This window comes from Bidens hawaiensis, unplaced genomic scaffold (assembly GCF_021521415.1).
Source record: "Bidens hawaiensis isolate Kalapana, Puna unplaced genomic scaffold, B.hawaiensis_p1.1 tig00002772_1, whole genome shotgun sequence".
Lineage (NCBI taxonomy): Eukaryota > Viridiplantae > Streptophyta > Magnoliopsida > Asterales > Asteraceae > Bidens > Bidens hawaiensis.
This window is the reverse complement of record NW_027491150.1, coordinates 1967501-1982900: the sequence shown is the minus strand read 5'-3', so window position 1 is coordinate 1982900 and position 15400 is coordinate 1967501. Positions and strand designations below refer to the sequence as shown.

General features: G+C 33.5%; 2 protein-coding genes across 2 annotated transcripts; both read right to left on the bottom strand.

Moving 5' to 3' along the window:
• Positions 1-589: 589 nt before the first annotated feature.
• On the bottom strand, positions 590-1947 carry LOC143621087 (E3 ubiquitin-protein ligase PUB23-like). Its single transcript, XM_077092613.1, has one exon. It carries the CDS (start codon positions 1914-1916, stop codon positions 609-611), a length of 1308 nt encoding a protein of 435 aa, XP_076948728.1. The 5' UTR covers positions 1917-1947; the 3' UTR covers positions 590-608.
• Positions 1948-7720: 5773 nt separating this feature from the next.
• On the bottom strand, positions 7721-11954 carry LOC143621168 (3-hydroxyisobutyryl-CoA hydrolase 1-like). The gene is made up of 13 exons (XM_077092676.1): positions 11932-11954; positions 10755-10835; positions 10584-10652; positions 10439-10502; positions 10256-10335; positions 10053-10136; positions 9699-9783; positions 9453-9538; positions 9170-9355; positions 8991-9089; positions 8796-8897; positions 8666-8707; positions 7721-7920 (listed from the first exon to the last, which is right to left on the bottom strand). Exons 1-13 carry the CDS (start codon positions 11947-11949, stop codon positions 7777-7779), a joined length of 1140 nt encoding a protein of 379 aa, XP_076948791.1. The 5' UTR covers positions 11950-11954; the 3' UTR covers positions 7721-7776.
• Between the last annotated feature and the right edge of the window lie 3446 nt (positions 11955-15400).

The following is a 15400-nucleotide window of genomic DNA, read 5'->3' as shown; positions in this document are numbered from 1 at the left end:
CACAACATCACTACTAATAACACCTGTCATGAAAGAGTATTTACGAATGCTTTAACCACTAGTGGACCTACCTTTGTGCTAAGGGGGTCGAGTCACCTGTGAAATTTTTTTAGTATTATTAAAGTGTAAAAATCTTGACCTGTCTTATAAATATATAGCGATGGTTAACTATGAAAATTTCAAGTTCTATAAAAAAAGTTTCTAGGTATATCAATGAATTTGTAACGTGTAGTTTTAGTAGTGATTGTGTGAAAACTTAGATATGTTGATCCTGAAAATTTGTGTTGCTTTAACTGTTTAACCGACAACCGCTAGATTTTTCAAGATTCTACTACACAAAACAACAAAAATCTAGCAAAACCCTTATATTTTTATATCATACATTGCATGTAATTCTAATTATATAAATATATTTCTATCAACAAATCATACATTACATTAATATTAGATGGATTCAAAGTTCAAACCAACAGAAAATTAAAGATCAAATACTTAAAACAGTAACTTGTAAATGTTTTGTACACTATTAAAGTATTAAGTTTTCATAACATCTTTCCATAGTACTTTTACATGTAGTGTAAATTACTTATAATCAAACGTTATTATTATTATTGACGATTCAAACACAAATATTCCTTCAACTCACTAGGAAAACAAGGGTAACGACTCCATGAATTACCATGTTTTTTGAACATATCCAACACCATGTTCTTCATCGACGACGGTCCACTCATATGCAACAGCACGACGAGTTTCTTGACCGCCCCATAGACCATCATCTCCTCCAAAACCCTCTCGGTCGGGTGGAAACAACATATTATCGAGAAAATCTTCACGCATATCTTTGAAGCCATCTCCGACACATTAAACAATTTTTTCGATACTGCACCGATCCCTAGGCGGTGTTCGATGAATGCCACACGCCCTTCGGGGCATTCACACAATAATTTAATTATATGCAATATTTTCTCACACTTGGACCGGTTCGAGTCTGGTAGTAGCTCGATTAGGGTACACATTGCACCCGCCTCTATGGCCCTTGACCGGCTTTTTTTCGAAGAATCCAAAATCTTTATCAAGACTTGCAAAGCAGATGAACTCGCCTTCATCGAAATCTCATCGGATGCGAGTTCCAACATGGATTTAAACATACCAATCCCTTGTTCATTCACAACATAACTCCAATCAAAATTGGCCTTTGCTAGCTTTTTAAATATTGTTATTGTGTAAACCCTAGCATCTTTACTTCCCCTTTGAAGAATAATAGACATGGACTTCATGCATTCGGGTTTCGACAATAACTCGATTACTTTACCATGTTCTTCGGTTATATGAAGATGTTGAACCACACCCAACGCCTCCTCGCACGCTCTAAACACCATGAAATCCGAACAATCGACTAATATTTGGACAATTAAATGAAAAATCACATCTAACCCTCCTAATAATATAAAATCAAGCTTCATCTCATCTCCTAACTCAACTATTTCTTTAATTTTCTTTAAACAGTTTACCTTAAACGGACTCGACCCAAGGGTCTTGAGCAATGCCACCATTTCATCGCGCTTGTACGAAGGTGAAGGCGACGCAGAAGAAGATGTAGATGTAGATGTAGATGTAGATGGTGAATGACTATTTTGCCATCCAATAATGAGCCTCTTGAGGGTATGATTAGGTGTAAGACCAAAGTTTTGTATGCTTTGCATTGTGGCTGGACATGTCTTCTTTTTGTAGCTAAAGAACCATTTTTCGATGTTTTTTCGCTCGTATGTTACTCCGGTTGAGATGATCACTGGCTCTTTCATTAGCTCCATGGATATAGGACATCTAAAATCTTGTGGACACTCCATTTCTGAATCAATATTTGATCTCTCTATGTCCATTGTAGCTAGGTGAGAGTTTGACATCAATAACATACAAGTTGCTATTTGTGTGTGTATATATAATATTTGTGTGTGTGTATATATGTATAATATTGATATATTTATGGTTATACAGAAATACAAGTGGGATAGTTGTGAAAAGTCCACTAGAGGGAAAAATCAAAGTCAAATATAAATACAAATTATATATACAAATATTGTGAATGAATAATTAAAGATGCGTATAACAGTGCACAATAAGTCTTGTTCCTGATCTAATTACATTAATTACATGATTTCGCATTTTTTTTGAACGACCAACTATATATATAAACATAGGTGAGGCAAACTGGCAAAGCTTGTCTGCCGAGTTACAACGAATACAACCACCAAAATTAACGAGAGAATCAAAACACGGAAAAAAAAACCCTACAACTTGAAATCTCTACGTTCCTCTTGTGTCCAGTTTCACCATCTCGATTGTTTTTCACCAATAAAAACACGAGAGCATTAATTTTCCCCGCAACGTTCGTCAACAAAACCAACTTATAATTTCACATAACAAATATATTAGATTTAAACTCAAAAACACAAGGATCATTTTATATATGTAGTTAAACTATTTTGACAAAATCTATTTAGCTGTTTTTTTGTTGGAATATGTCTCTAAAAGATGATAAGACATTTGAAGGAAAATATATAGCAAATTAGGGTGCTTCAAGAAGTTACAACTTAAATACTTTCTATATTAGTTCACACATTAATTTCATATATCATATATGCATTGTAGACTAATATATTTGTATTTAAAAAAAGTTATATGAGAACCTGTTATAGAAAAACTAGCAGGATCATGATCACGTATTATTGTTTTCTGAGTTCTCTTTGTTATTAAAGTATTATTATTTTTTTTATAATTATTGAAGAAAGTATATGGTGAACACTAATGTCGACAACTGGTGAAAGGTTGGAATTATATCCAAATGTAACTTAGTTTTGGTTCGTTGACCTACAACTATAGATGGAGTTTAGATTTAAAGTTTGCTAAACATGGGATAGGAATATGTAATTATTCAACGCCAAATATATATATGTATTAATCATAATAAATTGAATACCTTTTTTTTTAAAAAAAATCATTAAAAACTACAGTATTTATGTACTAGTCAATAGTACATAAAAAAAATAGTCATTTAATACATCCTTTTAAAATTGTTGTGTATTACTAACTTGTAACCATATAATTTATAATGATTCCTAAATATTATTAGTTCTTATATGAGTTTATATATAAAAGCCTTTTTGGGTGATGGTTTTACTTCGGTTGATTATAGTGACGGACTCAAGAATTATTTTCTTAAGGGGCGACATCGGGACTTAACACTAATTTTAAGGGAGGCGATCGTAATTTTCACATACAATAAATTTAAAGTGGATGACCGCCCCCAGCTAACACATAGGTCCGCCTCTGGCTGGTTACTATTAATTATGATACGATTTATTTATTTATCGGTGGTCTCTAATTTGTTTATGTAATTTGCGATTCATGATGTTATCACTTGATTTTGATTCATGATTTGTTATCAGTTATCCGTTGTCAGTTATTTGTGATTCATGACTCATTATTCGCATCAAATACTGATTCTTTACTGATTTAGCCGTTATATCTTGTAACACAACTCCGTTCATCTAACATACAATTAATTGTGTTTTTTCCTTTGGCCCAACACGTTTTGAAGATTTTCTGGTGAACATTAAATACAAAGAGTTGAACATTATAGCATTTTTGGTTTTATTAGCACAATGAATAATTTAATTAATCATTTTAGAATTTAATTTGAAGATTTTTACTAGACAATTGAAGTTAAATATCAGATTTTAATATTTTTACAGAATGTTTGTTTCAATTTTCATTTGTGTAATAGTAATTAGTGATAACTAGCTAACCCTTTCAATTGTTTTAAAGCGAAAGTATTCAATACTTTGTGCCACCATATTAAAAGGTAAAAAATACATTTCAAAATTATCTGCATGTCTTTTTTTTTTAAATTTTAAAAATGTCAAGTAGACATCAAACAAGATCTATTTGTTTAAATGTGACATATTACTCATATATGTGAAATATAATATTAACTTTGATACCCATCAAAGATAAATGTCAAACCACATAAGGTGGCGATAAAACATGGCAACATGATGTATTTATTACATATTTTTACACAAAGTAAACCTTTTGATAATGACATTATGTATAGTTTAATTACCAGTAATAACGTTATAGCCTTTGAAATAACATGGCCTTTTTCTATTAAAAAAAAATAAATATATAAACTTAATGCCCATTAAAACACCTCATATGTTTGACATGAAAATATAGTATTATAACTGATAGGAAAGCATAAACATCGTTTATTATATGGAACGACGATGTTGTAACAAATGAAATCAATACTGACCGAGTTTACACCATCCTTCTCTCGCAACGCACCGGGTTCAATACAACTAATTAATAATATAAAATTCATTGATTCATCACTTATATAAAATTAATATTTGCACAATTGATCATTTTTTTTTTAAATTCCAATGGTAATGTTAGCATTTTCCTCGATGATTGTTATACGTTTGGCTAAAATATTTGGGTTAAACTATATAATAAATAATTATAATTTAATTAAAAATCAAAATAAAAAAGAAAATCTATAAGTTAGGTTCGGTTTTTTTGGGTTTTAAATGTACGCAAAATTAAAACCGAAGCGAAAGTTCAGTTTTACGAAAATCATAAAACCAATCCAACCATCGACTTTTGTTTTAGTTATGCTATATCGGTTTGGTTTTTTCGGTTTCAGATCATTAACCATAATATACATATTCAACGTTTCTTATCCATCTTTCAAAAATCATAATACGTACCTTATATCTTTCTTTTTATTGGAATTATATATCAATATCAATATAATTATTTGGTCAACTTTATTGCTTGAGTTATGGAGCAAACTAGATGTATACCTTCCAAATCTTGAATATTCGAATTAACAACTCAAACTTGCAATGAGCTAGTAGGTCAATATATTCAAAGTTCAAAATAACAAATATAGTTTTTGGTTTAACTACTATGTGCTAATCACCCCAAAAATCAATATGATGACACTAACAAAAAATATATATAAGTTTTATGATAAATAAAAAATATGCATTTGCTAGTTAGGTTAGACTATTTATCATGTATTAGTTAAACTTATAACACTACTCGTATGATAATTTTTTCCTGTATAATAATAATAATAATAATAATTCATTTATGGATATATCCTTATCTATAACTTAGTAGTAAAGTAATAATTATTTGGAGCGGTTTTATGCCAATGAGCTTTAGCTAAACTGCTTTTATAGCGTGTCTTATAGCGAACTTAAGGAAAAAATTATTTATTTTTTTTCTGAACGACAACTTTCATTAAAAGAACCCAAGCAAGAAGCTAGAGCCAAAGAACAACACAAGAATTAAAAAGAAAAATTACCCCATTCGCTCCAATTTAAGCTACGGAACGAAGATCTATTTTTAATCCATAAAAACGACATGGATTTGATGTCCTCCAACAACTTTGAAACCGAATGTGCTTTGTCTTCAAAAACTACATCATTTCTTGCCTTCCAAATACTCCAACACGCCGCCATGATAATGCCTTGAACAACTTTTTTCTTTTTAGAACACTAAGGAGCAGTTTTGTGAATGGATAAAAGATCATGAACCGAGAGAGAATGAATGATAGGAATTTTACACCATGAGCCAATCGCGTGCCAAACCCGAACCGCCACTTGACTAGACGTGAGAACATGACCTGCATGTTTGTGCCTAAAGAATAAAATGAGTAGAAGATTTAGGCAAAGTTTCCTTAACTCATACCATTATGTGTCACAAAGATGATTGTTGGAATTATCATCGAACAAAGAATGATAAAATGAAGAACATGTATGCCTATGATTTGTATTGTTGATCTATGAACATAACTAACAGATTGATTTTGAAATGAAAGTAATTCAAAAACTCAAATTCCATCACTCTCTTTTATCTCCTTTTAACCCTTTTTTATAAACGGTGTTTAGAGGCGGTTCTTGCAAGAAGTTAGCTTTTTATGTGAAAGCGAACTAAGCGAAACAATAATTACGTAACATATGTATAATAGTTACTCATGTTTATATACGCTATTCTATAACCTTATATCCATTGTTTCATAGCCTTACATGTATAGTTACACACAATATATACAAACTTTTGAAAAGGTTGGTTTCTAAATAAGGCAACGCTATGCTAAAATTATCATAATAAAAGACTTGATTTCACAGCATAATTTATAAAGAAATAAGTTTCGTTTTAGTTCAAAATTTTTCATTTAAAAAGAAACAAGGTTTGCTATTTCAGTCCAGTTTCTTAAATCTTGTCATTCATTTTGACATTATGCTTTCTATTTTGTTATCATTTCATACCACCTGCCTAACACCGTCCATTTTTCTCGTTTACTCCCTCTCCCTCTCCTCTCTTTCTCTCCGTAAGGGCATTTATGTCTTTTAACCTTACCTAAAATTTTGCAATATAGAAAAGTACAATTCTACTTTTTCCTATTAACCGCTTTTTCCAACTAATTACAAAGTGATCTCTAAATATGTCTTGATTAATCGTTCAAATTTGATTCTCGCACTTCTCACCGTTTTACAAGAACTAAACAAAGTGTTGTTAAAAAAGTAATTAAACAAAATATATAAATAAACAAGACTTAGCACCCTTTAGCTTACTAAGCACATCAATCCCAGTACCACAAATTTAAGCAATCCCAATATAAAAGCATCCTCATGCCAATTTAAGTAGAATATGGCAACCACGAGGCATATAAAATCCAAATCAAACCTATGTCTCAACAGTCGTATATATGTACCTTGTCATGTAACTTCATTTATACATATTTTATATTCTAAGATACAAACTAGACAAGAAGTTTGATTTACAAATAAAATACCCAAAAAATTATTATAAATATATCAATATGGAGACCACGGATTACTAGTTTATGAAGAATGTGCTCCCACACGCATACATATATATATCATATATATATATATATATATATATATATAATGTGAACATAAATCATAACGATCATACTAATGGAATCATATATATTTTAAGATTATTAAATATTATTATTAATTTTAAAATTTGTGAAACAAAAAAGTGCTAATGATTAATCTAGACTAATCTATGTTTGTAGCTTTTATAATGTAACTAAGATCTAAACTAATCTATATTGCTTGTCCAAACTGTAATATAAATGGGGGTGCAAACGGGCCGAGCTGCTCAAGCTCGGATTGATCAAAAAAGTGTGAAATGACTCAACGAGCCATGCTTTTGTGAGCTCGAGACCTCAAATAAAGCTCATTTGGTTATCAAGCTCGAGCCTTGTATGAGAAGCTTGTTTAGACTCGCCAAGCCTTCGTGTATTTAAATTTTACGTCTTTTGTACTTCTATCATTCTATGTATTAAGTAAACACGTCACAGCCGAACTCGAGCCAAGATTTAGCATTTTTAATGAACAAAACAGGCTAGAGACAAGCTTAGACTCGTTTAAGGTTTTTCTTAAAATTTATTAAAATTTTAAAATAATAAAAAAATGTATATAAACTAATAATAAAAGAGCCGATCCCGAGCACGAGCTTTAGAAAATGAGCTCGAGCATGGTCAAACTCGGACTCGGCTAGTTTACACACCCCTAAATATAACTATATAAGCCACATGTTTTAGTCATTAAAGAGTAGCAAATATAATGATTTAAATGCAATGGAACATATAATACATAACATAGCTACAAACAAATGCAGTATGACTGATTATTATTTTGACATGATCACAATTTTAATGGTTCAGAGCTTAGAAATGGCATATGAAGGTAAGTTTGACTTTGACCTAGCAGGGAGTTTGAGATCTTGCCAATCTTTATCATCTAATGGCTCAAAGTAATGGTCAACCATATCCTTGCTCACAAACTCCAGTTTTGAAGGATTCCACTAAAATATAAAAATCGAAATAAATCGTCAATATATATCATGAATTTCGACCTGTTTTTAAACTTTTTATGCAAACAGGTTGGTTTGGGTTGCATTATCTCTCTAATGGGTCAAATGCATAGGTGTACATGAAACCGAAAAAACGACAGCTTGGTTTTATGTTTTGGTAAAAACCGAATTTTTGGTTAGGTTCGGTTTTGCATGTGATTAAAACCGAATATATGGAATCTCATCTTTAAATTTGAATGTAAAGTACCTTATATGAATTTAATAAACAGTGTGACCCAATATTTTTCTCGGTCAAGATGTATAATGTTCAATTAATCATTAATTTTTTTAAAAAAAGTTTAGGCACAAATTCATTATTTTGGACCAATTTTTCTTTCAGCTCAAATATTTCAAGCCCAATTGGTAAAACCGGAACCGAAAAGAAAAAAAAACGAAACCGAATTGTTTACAAAATTTCAAAAACCTAATTTTCGGTTTTTAATTCAGTTGGAGCCCAAACCAACCAATGCACACCCCTACCTTCTAATTCACTTGAATAAGAAAGGCTAGATTGTTATCACAATAATATAGTTTTGTAATCAGAATAAAAAAAGTTTACTTCTAGAATAAGGAAAACAGAAACTGTTTGCATGTAGGTCCAAGTGTCCAACCTGATACAACTCCCGTAACCGTTTGACCCGAATCAGTTTTGACCATTTACCCAACCCGCCCAATTTCCCAAAAAACTAGCTTTTACCTTTGGATTTTTATCCTTGTCAATCAGCAAAGCTCTACATCCCTGCATTAGAACATATGGTTAATAGTTAAATATTTCTTTTAAAGTTAGTCAACAATTGACATTTAAAAAAATAGTAATAAATTGGTACCTCAAAGAAGTCCCTGCTATATTTTCCTTGCATGACAGTACAAACCATGCGGTATTCACGGGTAAGACATTGACCAACGCCTTCAAGTCTCCCTTCTCGAATCTGCACAAATCAAGAAAATTGTATAATGTTTGCTTTGTGTTGAAAATTAGTTTATAAAAAACATTTAATATCATGAACACAGTGAATATTTACAGAGCGAAGAGAAATTTTGAGACTCGTTGGCGATGCTGTCTTTAAGGATTTGATAGTCCATGAGATCCAATCATCCATATTTTTATCAGCCTCTTTCTCCTACCAAAACACATTAAATTTTACAAACGAGCAAAAACGTAAATTCACGCCAAAAAACATTTCATGTTGATGGGACTTACAAGCGCAGAGATAATTTCTTCAACAGTTCTTCGAGAGAAACACCTATCAATTGTTTTCAACCGAAAATATTGACTATTTTCTTTCAACTTAGGATTTTTATTTGAGAATTCGTCTATAATATTGTTGATAATATTTGTATCGTCCGTATTTGCTTTGCATAACGCGTCTTCCAATAATGATAATTTCTGTTTAAAGATAGAATACATATATTCAACTATTCAAGTCTAGAGATTAAGTAAATGACACATTTTTCTAAATCTTGAAAATCAAAATGGAATGTACCTCTAACGGGACGAAGTGGCTTGCAAGACCACATGCAAGCATTTCAGCACCGTCCAATCTAGCACCCGTAAGGCCAACATATTCTCCTGCCAGAGTATGAGCATAAAGTTCAAAAGTAGCACGCAGCATTAAAACTTAAATTGCTTAATAATATCATTCATGGACCTACAAAAGTCCTTTCGTTAAGATAATATTTAACTGTATAATTAAGACACAGTAATAGAAATAAGATTAAATTGGAATTACCAAAGAAACCAGGTAGTCTTGATAAGTAATAAGAGGCACCTACATCTGGGAATAACCCTAGTGCAGTCTCTGGCATTGCAAAAACCTGCAAAAATTATACCATCAAATTTGTTAAACATTAAAAATGTGTTTTTTTCCCCAGAAAAAATACCACTATTGTGGAATATTATATATATAAGATCAGAATCATAATAGAACTTAAAGTTCTTAAATTTTTTGGAGTTGTAAAGTTTATTCATCACTCCTGAATTTAAAGATAAAAAATGAACAAATTTTGTTTATTTATAAAACGTAATATTACCTACACATAACCTAAACCTGTGTGGGTATGCTTGAGAGTTAAGAGTTTCTTACCGTATTATCAGTAGCAACTCGAAATCTACCATGTATTGAAACGCCTGCACCACCTCCCATTACAATCCCTCTAAGGAGTGATACCTTCAAGTTATCATAAAGATAATCATACATATTGTAACCACCAATGCATAAATATGAAATTTGCAGTTAATAAACTAATGTCTTGGTATAAAAACATCATCAATTCTGAGAGTTGTTACCTGTGGTTTGCTGTAAGTTGCCAACAAATAGTTCAATGTAAACTCTTTTGAGAAAAAATCTGCTCCTGCTTTCCAGCTACCTGATACAGAAATATCAAGTAACAACAAAACACCATTAAAAATTCAAAATCATGAGAAAAATTTGCAGGTACTACTATTGTGAATATCAAAAAAGACATTAACCTTTCTTAATATCGTTAACAACACCTGCAACATCACCACCAGCACAGAAAGCCCTTCCTTCACCCTACACACATATTCCCTTACAAGTCATCTACAAAAAAAAATGAAAGAATAAAAACTTAACTTGGATTTTATATCACGGTACCTTCATAATAATCAGCTTGACATTTGGATCCTCCTCATATGCATGAAAAACTTCCAAGAGCCGGTATACCTAGAAAGATAAAATACCAACGATATGTTAACCTTTTCCTTTCAGTTACAATATTTCAAAGGTATGTCACATTTGATGGAAACAATATGTTTCTTGTCTTACCATTTCTGATGAAAGCGCATTTAGCTGCTTAGTCCTGTTCAATATAATGATCCTCACATTTGAGCTCTCTGTTATCAGTACCTGCCAAATGTAAAAAAAAAAAAACTTTTAACTATTTAAGTACTAACTAATATTTCCACAAAATGTTATAGCTAATTGAACAACACCAAGTTGAACAGTTGCGACTGTTAATTGCCTATTTGTGTGAATTGGGTAATTGACTATTTGGTTGCTAACATAACAGACTTTGTGTTAAAAGGCAGTTACAAAGAGCTGATGCATAATATCATCCATTAATATATACAAACAAATCAAAATGGTGCATATCAGACTAAACAGTTCGCACTAGTCCCCACAAACAACACTGTGAACATGTCAGTATGCATACATAACTGCATTTGGTATGAACTAAAGTTAGAGCTGTAAACGAACCGACTGAACAACGTCTCGTTCATTTCCGTCCATTAAGTTTTTATCGGTAATGAAATTTTTGTTCATGCTCATTCTTTAAGGAAATGAACTTGTTCGTGACCGGTTCGCAAACACAAACGAACGGACACAAATACAAACAATGCTTTGCTTGATTTCGCAAGCCGAAAATAGTCACCACTCACCATCAATGGTTCAGTCCAGCTACCAAGTCAGTGTTGTTGTTTTTCAACATTCATATTCTTATGCAAATTTTACACATAAACAAATCACATAATACTGGTGTATAACTTTGCTTAAATCTATATGATAAGATTCCAAAAAATCATTAAAAAGTATTCAAAACCTTTAATAAACAAACATAAAGAGACTCATTATCAAACGTTCACGAGCACATCAGCACAGCCTCTGTTCGCATTCGTTCATTTATTAAACGAACTAACATAACCGCACTTCCACCGAACATTTTTAACGAACAAACATTAACGAGCATAAGCATTAACAAACTAACTCTAGCTACAGTACTGAATCCTTAGATCATTAGCTACGATAAATTAGGGCTTAGTTCTGATGACAGTTAGAGCACAATAAACTACGATTTACAGTTCAAATTAAACACTCTAATGCGATGAAAATGAGACATGAAGCACAATTAAACATGTATAAAGTACAATTAAGTAACTAACAGTTCGCAATTTCATTATAAAACAATCAGATAATAATAGTTAATAATATATAGAAAGAGTACCTGACTCGTTGGCGCCATGAAGATCAAACTATTTTATAAACCGATCAGTGTTGACGATGATGATGACGACGATGATGATCAACTGGAGAGTGAGGGTACTGTTTAAGGAAGTCGTTGTAGAGACGCAATTAATTTGGAGGTGTGCGCGAGTCGGTTTAAGTTGGGGTTTGAGTTAAAACTTTGGTTATTTGGAATTTTTGAAACTGTTCGGTTTCGGTTATTCGATTTTTATTTTGGCTTAATTTTTTCGGTTTTTGTTATTTAAGCTTGGAATTTTTGGAACGAAAGAAAACATTTGGCCAAAATAATGGATTTATGTATAAAATGAATTACTTAGAATAAAAATGTGGAAATTCCGGAAAGTCCTGTTCGTTTTTTTTGGGTTTCTGTAAGATTCGTGTTTACAAAAACATAAAAGCAAATAGTTGGTTTTGATTTTTCAGTTTTTTTGGGTTTTGGATCGTTTTTTTTGTTTTAATGCATAACCTTTGGTGTGCACACGATTCGGTTTGGATCGGTTTTGAACTAAAACTTTGGTTATTTGGAATTTTTTAAATTGTTCGGTTTCGGTTATTCAATTTTTATTTTGGCTTTGATTTTTTCGGTTTTCATTATTAGAGCTTGGAATATTTGGGACAAAAGAAATCTTTTGGCCAAAATAATGGATTTATGTATAAAACTAATTACTTAGAATAAAAATATGGAAATTCTGGTCAGTCATGTTCGTGTTTTTTTTGGGTTTATGGGCGCTGAAGCTCAATAAACACAGACGAACACGATGCAGGGCATAGCATAAATGAAACCGCTGATCATTTCATAAAACATATATGCTTTCCCTTTCTCGATGCTTTTTTTGGGTGACTCACCAACCGACCCAGCAGTGATCGATGACATAATGGTACGAACAAATCAAAGTAATTGGATTTGGTAGTTCTCCATGGACTTCTCTCTTTAGCCCTTTGTATATGTTCATAAATGGGTGTGCACCTCCAGAGGGGGGCCGGCCTCCCACTCTCTTATCTTATGCAGCATTGATTAGCTTAGCTGGGTTGGGTGGATCGTGCAATAAGCCTCTCTCGACCCTCCTTTTATCATACGTCTTTATGAAAGCCTCTCGCCTTTCGAGATCCGGTCCATCATCAACTCAGTCAGATCTTCTTGTTTGCCCGCTTTGATTAGGCTTCCTTTAACGGATTTGATCGGCATTTCGTGCCTGCAGTCCTGCTGAATTCGACCTTTTATCAGGGTAGCGTAGTAAGGTTAGAGGCGCAACTAGAAGAGTTGGCCCTCTTTCTTTTTTTTGATCAATTCGATTGCAGTCTCCGAAGTCCTTCTTGATCGATGGTCCCCATTAGGATTAGTGCTAATTAGCAGCCTTTTTGGAAGGCGAGATACTTATGTGTGACCGCGGATTCCACGGTAGCAGTAGTTCTAGCTCTACATTAGGAGCAGGGGGGCTCTATCTAAAGGAGGTACGGACCCCTCCCATAGTACGGTACGATGCAGCTGAAAAACTGAATAGGCTACCGCGGCCCGCTTCGCTTTTGTTGCGGAGCTCACTACTTTTAGAGTAGTGCTTGCAGCTTGCTGCTTTCTGTTCAAGCGGAGCTCGCTGTCTACTCCACGAGTCGCCACAGCTTCGCCTACGCCACTTGTATATAGACAACAATAGCGCCCAAGATTTGCCCTTCGCGTAGTTCATTGAACCTTCCAACTTCACTATGTGGCCTGTGCTAAAGAAGCGTGTCTTAACTAATTCCTTTGAACTCATTTCAGCTATTCTACCTCTCGATATCTCCTCACCTTGCACCTTTTCTTTCTTTTCCTCATCCCATGATCCTTTCCCATGTCGTGGAAGTGCAGCAGTGCTCCTTCATTCTTCATAACGACTATAACCAAGCTGCCAACCAATAAAGCAAGCACCTTCTTGGACTGAGACGTGGAAGCTCCGTTAGCACCTTAAGGCTGTCTTTCTCCTGAGAACCCTCGGGAATATTCAGAGACTCGGCTAATGCTTCTAGGCCCACATTCGGAGACAGACCAAGCACCTCTCTTACCCACTCACTATCTAATGAAGAATAAGAGGAGAGCAAAGCGCCAATGGCGCGCGAAGCGCATGCGGAACGGGCACGGAGAAAAGGAAGTTTGGAGGAGAAGCAGCCGAGCTCATCCCCTTCGCTTCCTGGGCCCAAAGCAGTGCAGTCTTTCCTGGCCAAATAAAGGATTTGGGGCTTCTTTGCTACGCTACTTCACTAGAAAAATCCTTTTTTTAGTCATATCTATAAAGAGAAAGATAGATCCATCTATCCTATCCGATTTCTATTTTGATATCGAAAAAAGAATCTATTTCATTCAACGTTTGATTCAAAGAACTGTGCTTAGCCCTCCCCCGCTCATGAAAGGGCTCTGCTGCAATGGATGGCAGAGGGTCCCTTCGCATGACCTAGAAAGAAAAAGAACCGCGCTAGTCGGAATTTGGGGAAAGATAGAGAGCTCTCTAGGCCTTACTTATTGATGACTGATCTACATTCTCAGCTGATGACATTGAATGATTTGAGGACGCTGGGCGGCCAAGCTTGCTTGCGCTTGGGCTGTTTCGCCGTGGCTTAGGGTATAACGGTTCGGAGAGATCGACGAGCACCTCACACTGCCATGCCAACCGCATACTTTCCGTTTTTGAGTATTCTCAAAGGAGAAGATTATTCTCTTTACCAAACATATGCGGATCCAATCACGATCTTATAATAAGAACAAGAGATCTTTCTCGATCAATCCCCTTGCCCCTCATTCTTCGAGAATCAGAAAGATCCTTTTCAAGTTTGAATTTGTTCATTTGGAATCTGAGTTCTTCAACTTCATTTTTATTTACTTATTTGATTGATTTTGATTTATTTAATATGAATATTTTTCCCTCTCTTTTTTTATATTATTCCTTAAGTCGGTTCGAGTCTGCTGCTGCAATTGGCAATGAATTGGATAAGCGGTGGCCTTCTTTTCTTTTCAAAACTAATACCACCTCTTTTTAAGAAATATCTTAAGAGAAGAAAGGCATTCATATTTTACTTTGATGTGGAAACGTAACAAAGCCTTTCTTTTTCTTTATAATATTGTACTTTATCCTAATCAAATTTTATTCAATTCATAAGATTTTATTCATCATTTATGAAAATTTGATAAAGAAAGCAAGAAAAAAAGGGAAAATTATTACGAATAGTGTCCTCTAATGATGAACAAGTATGGGCACATTCGCTCATAGAAAATGGCTGGTATCTATTCGGTTTGTACTATAATACCTTGTTTTGACTGTAACGCACTATGTATCATTTATAACCCCCAAAATCCTCTACCCTTAATTTAATTTAAATCAAATTTCAAATGGATAAATTCCAAAGCTATTTAGGGCTAGATAGATCTCACTACTTCTTATATCGCATTGACGACTCGAGCAGGACAATAGCCCTTATCTACT

Bases quoted from the DNA above. Each gene is read 5' to 3' on its own strand.
- LOC143621087 (XM_077092613.1), bottom strand. From the start codon at position 1,916: ATGTTATTGATGTCAAACTCTCACCTAGCTACAATGGACATAGAGAGA.
- LOC143621168 (XM_077092676.1), bottom strand. The intron at 10,503-10,583 runs GTACCGTGATAT...ATATGTGTGTAG, and splicing joins TCAAGCTGATTATTATGAAG to GGTGAAGGAAGGGCTTTCTG. The intron at 7,921-8,665 runs GTAAAAGCTAGT...TTTATATTTTAG, and splicing joins ACAAGGATAAAAATCCAAAG to TGGAATCCTTCAAAACTGGA.